At 42.9% G+C, this 19,021-nt stretch overlaps 1 protein-coding gene across 4 annotated transcripts in view; it reads left to right on the forward strand.

The window, feature by feature from the left end:
* cobl (cordon-bleu WH2 repeat protein) overlaps positions 1 to 15,427 on the forward strand; it is a 47,539-nt gene extending 32,112 nt beyond the window's left edge. For 3 of the 4 annotated variants that reach the window (XM_052066411.1, XM_052066413.1, XM_052066412.1), the window contains 7 exons: positions 4,953 to 5,274; positions 7,672 to 7,769; positions 8,082 to 8,222; positions 8,552 to 10,230; positions 11,704 to 11,814; positions 12,106 to 12,378; positions 13,630 to 15,427. In XM_052066411.1, coding sequence (XP_051922371.1) covers positions 4,953 to 5,274; positions 7,672 to 7,769; positions 8,082 to 8,222; positions 8,552 to 10,230; positions 11,704 to 11,814; positions 12,106 to 12,378; positions 13,630 to 13,713 — 2,708 coding nt within the window. In that variant the 3' untranslated portion in view covers positions 13,714 to 15,427. The remainder of the gene's footprint in view (positions 1 to 4,952; positions 5,275 to 7,671; positions 7,770 to 8,081; positions 8,223 to 8,551; positions 10,231 to 11,703; positions 11,815 to 12,105; positions 12,379 to 13,629) is intronic. The other variant, XM_052066414.1, reaches the window with a different exon arrangement.
* Positions 15,428 to 19,021: the final 3,594 nt, after the last annotated feature.

Here is a 19,021-nt window from a genome sequence, read left to right on the forward strand (position 1 = left end):
CATTTGAAAGTAAAGAACAGAGAGAAACATGGTGGCAGCGCGTGTGTGTAGAAAGAATTGAACAATTGTGCAAGTACCGTAATCCATCAAAAACGCCGCCTTCCCTCTCGTTGTTGCGAATTGTGGCGTAACTCGCCAAGCGCTGCCTCTCACTCTTTGTAAAGTTGTGTTTGCCACCGATCATCCATTGTTCCCATGCCGTTTGCAACTTTACTTTGAACGCCCGGTTGATGCCAATGTCCAGTGGTTGGAGTTCTTTAGTCAAGCCTCCGGGAATAACGGCAAGCTCAGAGTTCATTTGCTTGACTTGTTTTTTCACCGCTGCTGTGAGATGGGCACGCATGCCAAAAGCATAACCGGTGGCTTTAAGTTTGAACTGAGCTTCGTAGGTGTGTCTTTTTGTCGAATTTATTTTCAGGGGTTCTTAGAAACCAAAACCGGAGTTGTTTTGCAACAATGCACATTGCCACACGCTATACAAGTGTTGGTACTGGCTTGAGGCGTCCACTTACACGCCCACCCTTCACCATTGGCGGACTAGCTTGTCTGTCCTCTCTCTCCCTCTCTCTCTCTCTCTCCCTCTCCATATATGTATATATACACGCCCACCCTTCCCTGATTGGCCGACTTCTTTCACAGTCACTTCCGCCTTTTCTCTATATAAACAGCGTGTCGGCTGTCAGTCAGATTTTGGAACTCAGCGCATATAAAGGACGCTCCGCACCATAAGGCGTCCTGTCCATTTTGGAGAAAATTTAAGACTTTTAATGGCGCCTTATAGTCGTGAAAATACGGTATGTAATTATAAGGACGTGTTTACAGGATATCAACCCAAACATCATTCAAGTTGTTTTATCAAGCTCCACAAATTGGTTGTGGTCTGGGTCTATGTATGTATATTTGGTTTGTATTCTGGCTTGCGTTTGTGGTGTTAGAATGAATGTTGAAACTATTGTTTGCCTGTGAAAGATGGTGACGCTGCATCCTGTGTTTATTTTATAACAAGTGTCTGTTTTTTTCCATCAGCGTTGCAATTACTCCAATAGTACTATCCAGTGAGAATTTTAGTGCTGCATACCAATCTCGACAATTTTTGTTGTTGTTGTTTTTGTGTTAAATCACCAGTCCATTTATTGACTGTTTTTTTTCCTTCTCTGTACTCATGTTTTATACAGTCTCCCGATTTACGAAATTTTAAGTATTTGCTCCATAGTATTTTCATAGAATATATATCATCATCTCACCCCTCGGGATGGTGTCCGTCCCTCATTCAGCTTGCATTCTCTACCAGAGGCCAGGAAGCTTGAGGGTTCTGCGCAGTATCCTTGCTGTTTCCAGCACTGCATATTTCTGGACTGAGATGTCCGATGTTGTTCCCGGGATCTGTTGCAACCACTCATCTAGTTTGGGGGTCACTGCCCCGAGTGCTCCGACCACCACAGGCACGACTGTCACCTTTACCTTCCAGGCTCTCTCCAGCTCTTCTATGAGCCCTTGGTATTTCTCGAGTTTCTCATGTTCCTTCTTTCTGATGTTTCCATCAATTGGGACCGCTACATCCACTACAACTGCTTTCCTTTGCCCTTTATGATCATGATATCTGGTTGGTCCGCCATTACCATCTTGTCAGTCTGGATCTGGAAGACCCACAGGATCTTCGCTCTGTCATTCTCCACCACCTTTGGAGGTGTTTCCCATTTTGACCTTGGGGTTTCCAGTCCATACTCCGCATAGATGTTTCGGTAGACTATGCCAGCCACCTGGTTATGACGTTCCATGTAGGCTTTCCCTGCCAGCATCTTACACCCTGCAGTTATGTGTTGGATCGTCTCAGGTGCCTCTTTGCACAACCTACACCTTGGGTCTTGTCTGGTGTGGTATATCTGGCCTTCAATGGCTCTGGTGCTCAGGGCTTGCTCCTGAGCACCCAGGATGAGTGCCTTTGTGCTGTCCTTCTGGCCAGCCCTCTCTAGCCACTGATAGGACTTCTTGAGATCAGCCACTTCAGTTATTGTCCGGTGGTACATCCCTCGTAGGGGCTTGTCCTCCCATGATGGTCCCTCTTCCAGCCCCTCATCCTCTGTTCCCCATTGTCTGAGACATTCTCTGAGTACGTCATCTGTTGGAGCCTTCTCCTTGATGTATTCATAGAGCTTGGATGTTTCATTCTGGACAGTGGCTCTCACACTCACTAGTCCCCGGCCTCCTTCCTTTCGGCTTGCGTACAGTCTCAGGGTGCTGGATTTGGGATGGAACCCTCCTTGCATGGTTAGGAGCTTTCGGGTCTTAACGTCCGTGGTCTGAATCTCTTCCTTTGGCCACCTTATTATTCCTGCAGGGTATCTCATCACTGGTAGGTCATAGCTGTTTATTGCCCGGGTCTTATTCTTGCCATTGCTCTGGCTTTTTAGGACTTGCCTCACTCGCTGGAGGTATTTGGCCGTAGCTGCTTTCCTTGTTGCCAGTTCGAGGTTGCCATTGGCTTGTGGTATACCAAGGTACTTGTAGCTGTCCTCAATGTCTGCTATTGTTCCTTCAGGGAGTGAGACCCCTTCAGTGCGGACGACCTTTCCTCTCTTAGTCACCATCTGACTACATTTCTCAAGCCCGAATGACATCCCGATGTCGCTGCTGTAGATCCCGGTTGTGTGGATCAGGGAGTCGATGTCCCTTTTGCTCTTAGCATACAGCTTTTTGTCATCCATGTAGAGGAGGTGATTGATTGTAGCTCCATTTGTGAGGCGGTATCCATGGCCTGTCTTGGTGATTACTTGGTTTAGGGGGTTCAGTCCTATGCAGAACATCAGTGGGGAGAGTGCATCACCTTGGTATATGCCAAATTTGATGCACACTTGGGTAAGTGGCTTGCCATTGGCTTCAAGTGTGGTTTTCCACATCCTCATCGAGTTCGCAACGAAGGCTCTTAGGTTCCTGTTCACCTTATACAACTCCAAGCATTCAGTGATCAATGTACTGTATGTGGCATCGAGTCATAGGCTTTCTTGTAATCAATCCAGGCTGTGCACGGGTTGGTATGTCGGGACCTGCAGTCTTGTGTGACTGTTCTGTCAACCAGGAGCTGATGTTTGGCTCCTCTGGTATCTCTACCAATGCCCTTTCTGTGCTTCGGTCATGTATCGATCCATGTGTGCACTTATCTTAGCCGCAGTAATGCCTGACATGAGCTTCCATGTTGTGGAGAGACAGGTTATTGGCCGATAGTTGGATGGGACTGCACCCTTTGAGGGATCCTTCATGATCAGAATCGTTCGCCCTTCGGTTAGCCATCCTGGGTGAGTCCCATCCCTCAGCCGCTGGTTCATTTATGCTGCTAGACGCTCATGGAGTGCTGTGAGCTTCTTTAGCCAGTAGGTGTGGACCATGTCCGGGCCTGGTGCTCTCCAGTTCTTTATATCTGAGACTCTTTCCTGTATGTCTGCCACTATGATAACTGGGTTCTGTTCAGGGAGGTTGCTGTGCTCCTCCCTCAGGGTCACCAGCCATTGTGCACTGCTGTTATACGCAACCTCCTTCTTCCATATGCCTTTCCAGTACCATTCAGTTTCCAGTCTTGGTGGGTCAGCTCTGTTGTAAGGACCCTGCCACTGAGCGTACACTTCAGCAGGTTGTGTTGCGAACAGCCTGTTTATTCGTCTGGCCTCATTCTCTTTCGTGTACCGCTTTAGGTGGCTGGACAAGGCTTGGAGCCTTTGTTTGGCAGTTTCGAGTGCTTCAGGTATGGTCATCTGGATGTACCTCTCTGGTATCGGCCTTTTCATCACACCTCTCTGGGCCTCCGTCAATTGACTCACATCTTTTCGAGCCGCCTTGATCTTAGCCTCCAACCGTCTTTTCCATGGTGGGTAATGTATCTCATGGCTTCCATGGTTGCTCCTATAGCCAAGCATCTCAAGGATCACTGATGCTGAAGCGTATATCAGCTCATTGGTTTCCGTGATCGTTACGGTAGGGATCACCCTCAGCGCTGCATTCACACTTTCCATGAGACTTTCAGGTGGTACTTCACATAGCCGTTGTAATCGGTTTCTAGGTTGCCAAGCTTTCATTCTCGCCATGATCTTAGCTTTCAGGTCAGTTGCTGCCTCGCTCAGCATTTCATTTATTGGGGCTGGCCTCCCAATCTCATCATCTGCATTCATTGGGGCTTGCCTCCCAATCTCTGGTATGACCTCCTCTGATCTGGCAGCCTGGGGCCCTTCACTTTGGAACTTCCGTTGTACCTCATCAATCTCAAGTTGTGACAGCAGTTGCCGTTTGTGGATGTTGGAACACTGAGCTACTAGTTGTTTCGTGGTCAACCGTGACTGTGGGTTTCGAAGTAACCATTTAGCCCACATTCTCTGCATGTAACCCCTCTGACTAGGATTGCTTGAGTAGTAGCATTCCAACAGAGCCATGTTATCGCATCTCGCCCATCTCCGCTTTGTTCCAGTAGCCCAATTTTCATCAAGGTGCTCTGGTTCCCCAGCACCTGACGCAGACCTTGTTTGGCAGGGCGACGTCTGAGCCAGCATGTCATTCGTTTTATTGTCTTATCATTGTATGAGGTAGGCATTAGCTTGAAGGGTCTTGCCCAAGGACCCACACTGGATGGTGTTATGTGCTCATTTTTGCCCCAAGCGGGATTCGAATTGCCATCTCCCGTACGCCAAACCGATGCCTTACCAACTGAGCTATCCAGCCGCTATCCGTGTGTGTGTATATGACAGAATTGACCAACATCTATATATATATATATATATATATATATGCACACACACATAATGAGATTGAGATTGTCATGTTTTTTTTTTCTCTTAACTTTTGTCTAATAGCTTCCTCAATTTTAGATGGGCTTTTTGGAGAAAAAAAATGTGTGTTCGTTTCAAGACAGTACTAATTGCTAACATTTTAGCAAACAGTGAATCATGTAACAACTCTTTTTCTTTCAGCTTGGCTCCATTCCGTAAAGGGCATGGGAGCCAATGTCCAGACCCGTGAAACTAAAACACCTGAGGCTGAGACTATGTCCCTGGGAAACAGCAGCAGTGGCAGCAGTTTGCGAGATCAAGGTTATGCTGCTTCTGAGGAAATCATTGATGGTGAGGACTCAGCCCTGGTGAGCTCCCCATGTGACACCCACCCCACATCCCCAGACGGGAGTTTGTTTTTGGATAGAGGTTTTGGAGCCAGAAGAGAGCGACTGACGAGGCCAGCCCAAGACATTTCCAGTGACAGTGATGAAGGATGTGCCACCTGGGGATCGAATCACGGGTAAATAAGTCATGAGACATGGTTTGAGAAAGTGTGATTGACCAAATTAGAGTTAAGGTAAATTAAATCTGTCCGGTTTTATCTGCAACATTAATGATGTTGTTTTGTACAGTCTGAATTGTCACCCAAGGCACACTGTGGACATTCCTTGGTACTCTGGTTAAGACCAAAACAAAAAAAACTACTGGGTAATCAAACAAGATGCAGAATGCACTCCTTTGGTCGTTTACGCATCATGTTCACTTTGGCCTTGTCATCGGAACAATTGCTTGAATTAACTTTGCAGTCCAACCTTTTTTACGCCACAGAATGGTTTCACATGAAGGCATATTTTTATTGACCAACATCTAAATGAATCAAAATAAATTATTTAAAAATCCAACAGATCTCCTAATACGATAGGACACAAAGGTGGAGCAGAGCGAGATCACATGCAGAGGAAAAAACAGAGCGGTGTCTGTGGGGAAAAAACCCTTCTCTCCACCTTCAGGCCAGGGCCTGTCACAGACTTACAAAAAAAACCTTGATATATGCGTGCATGTAATAAGCACCAGTTTATCAAATACATCTTGAGATAAAAATCTTCAAAAAAGAGACTTCAAGCTGTTTATTGCCACATAAAATGTAGAGTTTACCGTCAAACTAAACAAAGAGAATGACACAATGTGTAATTTAAACAAGCAAATGACATTGCCCAAATATTTGACAACTGTGGGCTTGTTGAAGCCCTTTGCAACTTAAGAATGGCCCATGAGCTTAATGCTAACAAGGTGAGGGAAACATTGTCCCCCACCTTAGACAATCTGATGCTGTGGTGGCCATTACTCTCCTAATTTCTCTGATCCCTTAAACAAACAAAAACCTCACCGGTCTCCAGACGAGAATTCAGTCATTTACGGAGAGATGTTGGACATTTTTCGCCCACCCACACATGAAATAATTGCTGGTCTCAAATGATTTGTAAGCTTTCGTGTTCTGTCATGTATGTGTTCGTATCATGTTTACTAAATAATTCACAATATCGTGATGCATGATTTTCAGTCAGTTGAGAAATCCGTTTTCTTGTATGGATTGATTCCGTTGCTCAAACATACAGTATTTTCGACTTGTAATGCACAAAAGACTATCTATTTAAACCTTTGGCCTCCATCTTCCCTCCAGGAGTAATGTTAGAGGAAGATGAGTGTGACATTGTCATGAACAAAATAGCAGGATATAAACATAAGTCTGAAAAGAGGAATGAGTGACACACGCTGTACGGTTGAGTCGCAAAACGGCACTTCCTCACAAGGTCACGTTGGACCAGTGACATCAGTGAATATGTATACATAGCTGCATTTGTCTTTTCCGCAGTCCTGCCACTGAAAAATATCCAACCAGCATGATGCTGCTAGCACCAGTCAACCATGCTTCACTGTAGGGATGGTATGAGTCAGGTGATTTGCTGTGTCAGTTTGTCTCCAAACTTGACTTGTCACGTCGAGGTGCCTTTCGGCAACCTTCTGGCAGGCCTCGACACAACCCTTATCCACACACAGATGGAGACATGTTGCAGAGAGACAGCAGTTGCAACGCATGTGTTGCACTTTTCTCTTCTCTGTCTCCACGGACTTGTGCACTGTTCACTTTTGAGTTGAAGTGAAACAAACAGCATCGACGTTCTCTGCACAAGAATGCACAAGACGCATCTCTGCAAATCTCGCTTTGGACTAACGGTTTTGCTGTCAAAAATGACATCCCTGTATTTGGTGATTCGTGTCATGCCAGTATTTTTATCTGAAGAGTTACTCATCACAGCTCATTTATATAACTGTCAGCAGTTAACTATTAGGTTAGTTTGTTTGTTTTTTGCTCGATTTAATTCTCAACATGTCTTTAGTTTCATACCCAAAAGTAGCATAGCATGGCTGCTGTTTTCTGTCCTTAATCAAAGGCCTTCGTTGAAAGCGAATATCACTTTAATGGAATAAAATGTGTGTGATAATGTGCCCAGAATGGGACTTTCGATCAATGATCTCATTCATAAACATTTAATGAACCCCGGCACTGATGCTTTTGTGTGGTGAATGTTCCAGGAAAGCAAACTTTTTTTTGTTCTATCTGAGTTAAGAAGACAACCCTTCCCAAGTTCCTTTGAAGACAAATTCTATTGGATTTGGCTGTCTTGTTGTGGCTGAATTGCTAGTATCTCATGAGAATGGTCTTTTTAACCTTCAAAGCGAATTGAAATCTGAACTGCAGAAAAAGTTCTGGATGTATGAAAATAATCAAATATGTCAAACGGGGCTGGATGGTATTATAGCTGTCCGCATGCCCTCATCGCTTTTGTGAATGCAAGAATACTATCCGATATATGTGTGTTGTCGACTGCTTTTTATTTTTGTGTACCATCCTTAGTCAAAGCAACCTCCAGGCAAAGTCACGAAACATAAAGAGCACATTTGAAGAGAAATACAAATGGCTCCATCAGATGCACATGGAAGCAGACGTTTCAGGTGAGGTAGCAAGCCACAGCATGATATTCTGCTGTAACGTTTAACAATCTGATGTTAAATGTATGTTTTGGTATCGTTTACCTATCATATTTAACAATAGTTGAGTGCCTCCCCCCCCCCCCCCCATGAATGATAAAATATAAAACATTGAGCAAATTATAAAAGTGATCAAATTGGGTGTTCATGACACTTTAGTGAGTCGCTAATGCATCAGAATTGTTAAATTTCAGTAGATAATGTTCTCATAAATGTTCCTTAGTGGTTGTTGTATGTTTTGCCCTCCTTTAATCTCTCTTAATCGCATGTCAACAGTGATTCACAGTGTGCCAGTATCTGCAGTGGACATGAATGTCCCTGTCACTGCCATAGATGAAATTCTGAAAGATTATAAACCTGTTGTCAAAGACAAAAAGGCAACAATACTCACTGGAAGGAAGTTAACATGTCATCAAGGTAAGACAAATTAACAGCCAAGATGCAGCAGTGTTTGATCTTTGCTGATGACATCAGCTTCAGAGTTAAGCCAACTTATTTCTACAATTGAAATGATTGGAAATATAATCGATCCTTCCAGCCATGGAAGCAAATTATGCCCATAAAAACAGGTTAAGTTTTTCTGTGTTTAATTAAAAAATATAAATGAATGAAGCATTTGCTGCCTGTTTTTACTCAGCCGATGAGCTTGTGTGCGGCCGTGCATGAACATATAAGACAGAGTGGGGAATTTCCTCTGGGATTTGTGATAAGTTCCTCAAACTTTTTCTTTTTCTATTTTATCACAGGTTCAGAAAGTGCTGCAGAGTGGCACAACGAAAACAATAATGCTTGCACAGCAGCTTCCACTACAAAAAGTTGCATTGTGAATGCTAATCTTGATCAGTGTAGAATCACACTGGGAAATGGGTCAAGTGGGTATACAAATGAAGAGAAAAATGAAGATGTGAAAGAGGATACACAAAGACCGTTATCAGTGAAACCTTGCAGGTCCCAGGAACACAGCAAAAGTGTGCCGCTAAAAACTCTCAGATCTGATCCCATGACGACGAAGAGTAACACTCATTGTATACACGAGGACAGTGTCGTCCTGTCCCAAGCCAACCAGAGATCATTGTCCACAGAAAAAGTAGACACGACCAGTGTTTACCAAAATAACTCCAGCCCAAGTATGTTGCCCAGGAAAGTTACTTGCAATCCCACCTCTCGATTTGGAATGAAAACATTCACTGTTGTTCCACCCAAGCCTTCTGTCATGCAAGGTGGTACTCAAAATGCGTCTGCCACATTAACTGCTGGTGCTCTTAAAATTGATGAGCAAGGAAATATCATGAAAATGTTTGGTGACCCCAACGGAGTCGGTGATGCAACACAATCAGGAATGACCAGATCTGAGGAGCGTCCACTTGTCGGAAAAGCCAAAGCCTTTTGGAGCTGTAGTGAAAGACAAGAATGTGCCCTTCCTTGCAGCACAGGTGTGACAGACAAGGCAAGGAGGAGCTTTGAGAACACTCAAAATGCTGGCAATGCTGTGGCGACGTTGTCCACCGATCGACGGGAACTCCTGAAAACACAACGCGCAATTATAAATACTGCAATCAGTGCCGCGCCCAAAGAGCCTGGTAGAAAAGTCAATGACACAGTGAATAGTGTCATAAGTCCAAAAGAGCCCCAAGCAGAAATTAGTAAAGATATTTCAGTAGCTGAAAGAATTAAGCAACCACAACCAACACTCCCTTCAGACCTTCCTGCCTTCCTCAGACCAACCCGACGTACATCAAGCCAGTATGTGGCTTCTGCCATCAATAAATACACCCCCATGACATCAGCAAAATCCAAAACGGTGTCTTCGCCATCCCAGTCCACTCCTTTAACCCAACATGTTGCCTTCCATACACTGGGTCACTCCATACAAGTGAATCCCCGCCAGTCCTCCAAGATATCATTGACAGATAACAAATTTAATCAAGAGGGTCTTCACCGCCCTGGTCCTGTGAGGTCCATGAGCCATCCCGAATTTGCATCAGAAAGCCTAAGAGAAGTGGGAGATGACAGGGAAGGAAATTGTGGCGAATCCATCAACGACAGCTCCTGTTCACTAGGACCAGTGTCGGACAGAATTAAACACTTTCAGTTGAGTGCTACCACTCAGTTAGCCATAGTCGAACGGGATAGTCGCGATGTCAAAGCTAATCAGTGCAGAAGCCCCAGCCTTACGCACAGGTCTCATCAACAATCAACTGGCAAACCCCTGACAGCCACTCATCAAACAGCTGCGGCAACGCCAGAACCGTCACGTAGTATGTCAGACAGTGCTGTCATTCCTGGACCTCCACCTGTCAACATATTTGGACCAGTTAAAAAGTTTAAGCCAGTGGTCTGTCGCACAATTGAGAAAGATACCTCTCTGCACAGTCACCTCATGGAGGCCATCCAGGCAGGAGGCGTCAAGGACAGGCTCAGGAAGGTGAAATCATCCACTTTTGTTTTGTGTAGTAATAATAATAATAATACATGATCAGACGATATTTTGCATTGCATGCAAACAGGAATGTCATTAGCCAGGTACGAATCTGCCAATGAAGACATTATGGTCACAGTGTTTCCCACATATAATTTCCCACATATACATGTCACCGTGATGGGTTGTCACTCATCGATTTTGGTAGTATCTGGTCAATTTGGAACCAATGTATTCACTTAGTTTGCTGCGTAGAGATCGTGCCACTCTGCTAATTGTGTCTATCTAGTAATTAACCCCCCCACATTCTTTTGTGGTACAGTACTGTAAATGTGGTCCACACGTATCAACAGTGTCCAGATTTAAAATTGACATTCAGTCCGTATCGGAGGCAGCAACATTGCAGACAGTGTCGGTCCCCGCATCGCACCAATAGTCCAATGACCGTCTCGTCACAGCACACGTGGTGTTATTTTTAGTGAATCAGTGTGTATTTCCACTTGGAAACACCGCTCCATGTTGGGAAAAGCCTACGTACAGTCGGCAGGGTCTTCAGAGTTTAGGATTAAGCTGCGAAATCACTGTTATGGGAAGTAAATCAAAGTTGCAGTGCCCGACCACGAGCACATATACTAATAATAATAATAATAATAATACATCACATTTGTAAGCGCCTTTCACAACACCCAAGGACACTGTACAGCCAAGACCAATAGTAAAACACAGATAATATAATAAATAAATAAAGAAAGATTTAAGGCGGGTAGGCAAGTCTGAATAGGTGGGTTTTGAGCTGGGTTTTGAATAAGGAAAGAGAGTCAATATTACGAATGTTGGGAGGAAGTGAGTTCCAGAGTTTGGGGGCAGAGCGACTGAAGGCTCTGCACCCCATTGTACTGAGACGGGCAGAGGGTAGAAAAAGGTGGAGGGAGGATGAGGACCTGAGTGAGCGAGAGGGAATGGAGATTTGAAGAAGATCTGACAGATAGGGGGGCGCAAGGTTATGGATGGCTTTGAATGTATAGAGGAGTATTTTGAAGTTGATTCTAAGTTTGACAGGAAGCCAGTGGAGCTGTCGGAGGATGGGGGTGATATGATGGAAGGAGGGGGTTCCCGTGATGATCCGGGCTGCTGAATTCTGAACAAGTTGAAGTTTATGGAGGAATTTTTGATGGACACCGAAGAGCAGTGAGTTGCAGTAGTCAATACGGGAAGTGACGAGACTGTGAACAAGGATAGCGATGGTGTGCGGAGTGAGTGAGGGACGGAGGCGGTTTATATTGTGAAGGTGGAAATGAGCGGACCGGGTAATGTTATTGATGTGGGAGTGAAAGGATAGTGAACTGTCTACACTACACTCATTATGATATTATTATGTAAACTCAGCCCCAGAAATCCAAATTGTGTAAAGCCTTCCCAAAGCAACATGAGTATAACACCCACATTACCGCCTTTTTCCTCTTCTACTGGCATGACTAGATATCCTCATCTGGTGCCAGAAGCATGAAGGAAGCTTTTTCTGACGAGAATGAGAGGTCTGCTCTTCTTGCTGCTATTAGAGCCCAGAGCAGCACTGCAAGGCTGAGGAAGGTAAACTACTCAAGTGGCGACTTACCTGTATGTATCTTATGTCATTGCCAAAAAGTGAGCATTTGTCTTTGAAAAAAATCAATGCTTTCATGAATGAGTGTCTTGTCAATTAACCTTTCCAATATATCCCATTCACCTTGAAATATGATAGCTTCAATGTGTCATTAAGGTCGGCATAAGAACGACTTCTGGCTTCAAGGCCAAGTTTGCAGCTGAATACTTTGAGGAGTGCCTGCCATTCAGAATACCGTATATTTACTCTGCTGTGCGTTTCTGCCCTGTTTCCTACAGATTAAATCTGGAGCTTCTGATGAGTTAGAAATGTTCAGGTCAGCTTCGGGGGAGCACCAAAGACCACTTTCTTCGACTTGCACTTCTCCTGTCTTTACGTCTCCGCCGCCATCCACGCTCACAACTTCTCCTCCTCCTCCCACCGCCTTGCACCGGTCAAAGCTTACCACTGTGGATCGTCCGAATGCCAATGCCCTCATGAACCCCGCCTTAGCCAGGGAGGCTATGATGGAGGCCATCCGTTCTGGATCTGCTGCCGAGAAGCTCAAAAAGGTAGAAATCTGAGAGGGAGAATGTTTCATCCTGTGCCACGAAAGCTTGTAGAAACTCTTGAATTTATTATGCCTTGAGCTGTTTCATAAAAGGCCAGTGGCAAAAGTACTTCTTTACTCTCACATGTCCCAATGGATCAAATTACAGCAGCCAACTCTGGCTCTCCTCTTGTCCGCTCTGTTCAACTGCGCGGAGGAAAGAAAACACATTCACTTTTAGAGACATCAAATATAAAACAAAGACGGCTATAATGAATTATAATTTGCATTAATCCTATGAGCAAGCGTACTGTATAAAGCCACATCATTTTACCTCAGAAAACGTAGTCCTTCTTCTCAAAGACTTAAGTAAGAAATTGGATTGGTAAGATGTAGACACAAGAGACCTCAACACAAATAGAATTTGACCACAACTTTGATTTGCTCTTTCTGTAGCCAGAACAAAGCTTTCCCAAGCTGCTGCCGCTTGGTGATTGGATAGAGTTGCAGATTGTTTCACATTCGTGTCATCACACATCCACTATTGATTTAAGAACTTTTTTTTTCTTTTCCAAGAAGAAAGTTCACTTTATGGGCAGCAGCTGTTTAAAATTCAAGACCCTCAACTGAGATCTATTTGCCACATTATTTCAAAATTCTTTAATCGGCCATCATCACCACAGTGAAGCGGAACCCAATTACCGACCTTTATCTGACTCGCATTTCAGCAAAAACAGAAAGAGTTACAGTTTTCAACTTTTGTACTCCTTTCTTTAGGGCCACACTCGCCAATAAGCAGCCCTTTTGTCAGCATGACACAATCTGATATTCCAAAATTCAATGAGCTTTGAACAAATATGTCAAAAAAGTATGAATACAGAAATGATGATTTGATTTGAATTTACTGGCAAATGTACTGAAATTTAGACCTCTCCAATTGTACACAAATCTGATCGACCAAATTCACAGAAAGCCATGCCTCGTTCTGTTTTCTGTATGGATGACAACAGGTGGATACACAAATTTATTGTATCTTGTGTCATTCATAGGGTTGAGTTGTTCTGCCGTTGCTAGCATAGACAGATGCACACACATATATTTGTAATCATTGAATATTTAGATATTGGACAAGTTAAGTGAAATTTGATCATTTCCCGTGTCATTTCTGATGGCTCGCAAGTGTGTCAAGGCACCCTGGACAGGAATCAAAGTCTATTCAGTAAAGGCAAAGGAAACTTCATAGCGTGTGCGTTTGTGTGTTTTTCCCATCTAGGTTGCAGCACCCACAAAGACAGTCCAAGTGAATGGCAGACTGGGAACAATGCAGACGACCTCTTCCAAACTTCCTCGGGAATAAACTTACCAGCACAAGCATAACATTTCCAAAATTCTTTTGTTGGGTGTGTTTTACCACAGAGCTTTGGAATGGACATTTATCTAACTGGTCATGTTAAGTCAATGTCAGAGATCCAAATGCATGACATGAATAGGGCAGATATGCGGGGGGTGAGGGGTGGGTGGGGGGGATTCCCGTTCCTAAAGTCCTTCTCATCTCTTGACTTCTGGGTGTGTCACCTCCCAATTAAAGAAGTGCAAGACTACAACAACAACAAGTCAGGAAACGTATTTTGAGCGTAGTTTGTGAATGCCGTCCTACCTAAGGAATGCACACATTTGTCTGATAAAGCTGTCGCAGGTGAAAGGTTTGACACTTTTCATTCGTAAAACCAGAGTTATTTGTCAGCTCGGTTAGCGGCAGCCTTCTGGGAAATGGTGTCCATCTTGATAACACAAAAACTTGCTTGCTATCTTTACTCTGGCTTTTGGGGTTTTAACTGGAGCATGACGCAAAAATAAGTGCCAATGAAAGCAGAATAGTTCACATGGTCTGTGCTACTTCCATAGCCTATTCTTTTGTTCTGTTTGTTTTATTTTTATTTACCGCAGCTGAGACGTGGATGCCTTCTCGTGTTGTGTTGCTCAGTGTTATTATGTACAAAAATGTTTTCTATAAGCATTCCTACTGCGGTGCAATACGTTAACATTAGTTTATCCTTATTTGAAATACTAAATGTTGAAATACACTGAGGAGTGTATTTCCTGTCAATATGGTAAAGAATGCCAACTTTTTCAGTCATGCTGGTGTGGGGACGAAAAAGATGCCTGAGTGCCTTTTAGCTTATAATGCTACTGTTTGGGCTTTGAACTTTTGTGCTGCTGTTTAACACAAAGGGCTTCACGTGCATAAGTGTTCTCTGGAGGGATGTTCAATACAAACATACTGCATATAGTACAAGAGAAGGAGCTTACAGTTGATGTTTGCATTCACAAATAGGATCTTAAGGTGAAATTGTTTTTGGTTTTCCTTTAGTTGTTAAAGACGTGCATGTGCAAATGTTGCCAGTAGGGAAGGGCAATTAGTTATTGAACAAATAGCATTTGATTCATGCGTACTGGCTTTGCAATATTCATGTCGTGCAACGTAGCAGTTTTAGGGAACCAGTAAAGAATAGTGCAATTGTTACCGCATTTGATACCTCGATGAAAAGTTTACGGTTTGGAGGAGCTGTATTTGATTTTGGAAGAGTTCATTGCTGCCATCAACATCGATTTGGATTTTCTGTGTATACGTAATAAGTTTCAGAATGGCAACCTGACTGACAACACTGAAAGCATCCATTTGCAGGTGCTGAATGAAATGAGAGAATAGATTTGAATTCCTAATTTTTTAAATATTTTAATTTATGCTCCATGTTTTTCAACCTAAAACATATATTCATTTGTTTTATCCAGAGAATACAACCGAGATGTTTTTTGTTGTTGTTAATTATATTTTTGTTTTATGATTTGATTGACATAATAGACCACATTTCAAAGTAGCATTGTATATTTTGTAAACAAATAATGATCACTACGGCTTGAGTTTTATATTGTTAGAAGCTCTTTCAGCTGATGGCTAGAGATTTATACAAGCCACTAACCCCCCCCCCCCCCCACCCGAAAAAAAAAGGTTTGCACAATGACTTTGTCTACCTAATTTTTGATTGAATAAATACTTTTGTAATTGCACAGTGCTTTTAGTCATGTCTTGGTTGGTGTAGAAAATGTGAATTCCAGTAATTGTAAAAGCATCACAGGGGCTTGTCATTTCCAGTAGTACGACTGCTCTCATGAAATATAATGTAACATCTCACCCTCTCTGTCACGGTCGAGCTGTTTTTCCCGGCAGCAACTCAGCGTCCTGACTCACCACTGTGGCTACACATAATTACGCTCTTAAACTTGAGCACAGCCCTGCTTCTTCCAGATACAGCAACATGTGCAGCACGTAAAAAAAGGAAACCTACAATAGTCCCTCTAGTGGGAAATTCATTTTATGCTCAAAATACTTCTGGTGGCAATCATATAGGTAATGATAATGCAATATAAATTGCATAAGAGCCAATGTCTCACCACTGCAGTCAGAGCCAAGTTCTGTTGAGTGCATGGATGGAGTGTTGATTGTTACACGGCTGTGCATTTTGAGGCTTGGCCTATGTGTAGTATGTGATGCCAAACTACACAGAATTAACAATTTTGCTATATATAGGCATACATCACTACCCACAATAGTCTTGGTTCATTTGTATTAATCAGTGAAACCTATTCGAACACAGACAGACTATTTGCAATTAAAAATTAAAATCAGTTTTGTCATTAAAATGGTTGTTATGACTTGACACAATTGATATGTGGCAAAAAAAAAGCCCCAGCTGTCTCCGGCCTCATCTTGTTCTGATTTTTTTGGCTTTATTCTTCTACTTTCTTCCTTTCACAACTTTGCTGCTGTAAATTGGGAATGTCTCCATTGTGAGACAAATAAAGGTTTTTCTTGTTCTTATTGATAAACAAGAAACGACTGCTTCCGAGGATAAACTACCAATCGGACAGAAGGCGGGACTTAAGAAGTGTCATTCATTTGTTGTCCACTCATGGGCACAAAACCTGCAGCCTCACACTGACAATTACCTCTTTCACCGCCAGCCTGCATTTGACATCTAGCTGTGTTACATTCAATGGCAGTAAAGGAGTTACAAAATGATTAAATTTGGTGTGTGAGACACACGTACAACACAACTCAGCTTTTGAGGTCCTCAAGTGTCAACATTGCGTTTTGAGATAAGATGTTGCAGTTAAGGATGTGATCACTAGCCACTTCATTCCATTTTTTTCTGCCGCTTGTTACCATCTTGACACCTTATAGTCCAGTGAACCCAAATTGCATGTTTTTGGAATGTGGGAGGGGGGAAGCCAAAAAAACCCAACAAAATTCAGCCAAGCATTGTTAGAACATAGCTCTACACAGAAGAGTCTCAGTGAAGATTTGAGCCCAGGGCCGCTTACCTGTGAGACAAACATTCTCACAACTCTACCAACATGCTGCCCATAACGTGTCATTTAAATCTAAAAATTCAGATGTCATCCATCATAGTACGTTATAGAGGAGCTCATCTTGAGCAGTGTTAAGAGTGGAGTGGGGTGAAAGGTGTTTTGGTGTTACTTATGCAAAGCATGTGCTTCATTCATAAGTGCAAGATAAATAATGATTAATGACAATCTTTTGAATTCCCATAAAAAACGGCTCCATCCTCGGGACACATTATGAAAGCCTTTCACTGACTGCCTTTGCTCATGTTACACAGCTTTGTTGTTAGACTTGGAGTGATGGACACAGTGACAGCCACAAGCAGCAGGGAGTTGTATTGACTTTGTTTTCTGATGTTTGGTAGTCCACAAAGTAACTGATCAATCAATTGAAACAAAAGGTCTGCACTGTTGAATGTTTGAGGAGGTGGAATAAGCACAATGTGTGTTGTGTTTATGTCTCAGCGTCAATCTCACCGCAAGGAGGCTTTGTTTCCATCACGACAGATGCTTAATGACTGACATGATATGTGGATGTGTCTGCTTGCGTGAGCGTCACCTGCCTCCCTTTAGCGCTCTCACATGTGTAACTTGGTGTTTTAAAGAAAATGGGGCGACAGTTTTCAGCACCCTGCTGTCCTGAACCAGACGCACACCGCTGAGGACTCTTCAGACTCCCGTGGTGTGTTCCCATCCAAGTATCAAATGTACCTTGCATGGGACAACAAATTTGGGGGCAAATCCATTGACATTTTTTTTCTCCGTTCATTGACCTTTGTTCCACTCAAGTCCTGTTTCGCCGAAGTAATAGTATAGTTCTGTTAAGAACCTGTCTCACAATAATTGTGAATGTTTCTGAGGGTTTGTTCAAGGTTGCAAATTGTCGCCAAACGGTCGCCGGATTCTTTTTTCCAGATGTTCGCTTGTACTTTTCTCTTCCCAAGGGAACTTTGAACCTGTTCAAAATTTCTTTCCAACAAAAAAAGCACTCAAACTTGGCGAAATTCTGGCGAGCATTTGCGACCTTGAACAAACCCTGGTAAGAACGAATCATTCACTCCCTTCAAAAACACTCGCAATTGCTCACACCTCAGTGGGATAAGGATTTAAGTATGATATGCAGTTGTGATTGGTAATGAAATAAATGCTTTAAAAGCACTTTTGAGCAATTGTCATTGGGGTACTGAACTGTACGACAGCAAGTGCGGAGCTCCAAACTTTTTTTCGTATTAACAGAAGTGCCAAAAACAAATAGTCACAGTCGAATAATTGCACCATTCTGTATATTATGTCACATTCTTCTTTATTGATAATTGACATGGTTTTGTGAACCCTCTTGAATGAAAGTAGATCTTATGAATACAAACAACAAATCTGTCCTAACATTGAATCATCAAATCAAAGTCTTGTCAAATAAATGCTAAAAATGCCATCTTTCTTCTTGGTATTTTATTCTTGGTATTTCTCCTCTAAAGCAGTTCTTAATCTGAATTGCAACAACAATGTCCTAAAGTAACCCCCCGTGATGTTGTTCTCAGTCACATAAACATGAGAGGAGCCTTGTGTAATACCCCTATGAATCTCCGACCAATAAGATCACAGCAGTGCTGGGAAGGTAACTCTGGAGAGGTGAGAGGATTTAGAAAAAAAAAAAAAGAAAGAAAACAAGCCACTGGTGTTTATAATTCTGAGTTGCCTGTCCTTAGCAAAGCTTTTAATTCAGAATTGCGTCCTTGACAGCAGGCCCATGGTGATCCACAATAATATTCTTACTGTAGGTTAACCTTGATTTTAGTTTTCTCAAATACTGACATGTACTGTGTATTGAGCTCAGTATTTGAAACACGCTAGAGTGAGAAAACTGATTTAAATTTGTGATGCTTTTGACCTAATTTGTGTCACCTGATTCATTTCTGACATAATGTTGTTTTCTGCTTTTCTGTTTCGTTTGATGTCTGGAGCGTTTTGGGTCATTTGTTCTGCCTTCATGTGAATCTGTTTATGTTGTTCTCCTATGCATGGCCCCATTGTCTGTTGGCGGTACAGTATATGAATTGCATTTGTAATGAGTTGCGTTTACCAACATTTCATGACATTGTGATGTTTGCCGCGAATTGTTTGAATGGAAAGAACCCTTTTGTCACTGCAGCATTCAAACCCTTTTCCAAGCTGATTTGAATTCGAATATAATGGTTATTTTCCCCACATGGTTTCTGTGTGTGCATACGTGTGTCTGCATGTGCAGATAAATACACTTGAAA

This window comes from Hippocampus zosterae, chromosome 5 (genome assembly GCF_025434085.1).
Source record: "Hippocampus zosterae strain Florida chromosome 5, ASM2543408v3, whole genome shotgun sequence".
In the NCBI taxonomy this organism is placed as follows: domain Eukaryota; kingdom Metazoa; phylum Chordata; class Actinopteri; order Syngnathiformes; family Syngnathidae; genus Hippocampus; species Hippocampus zosterae.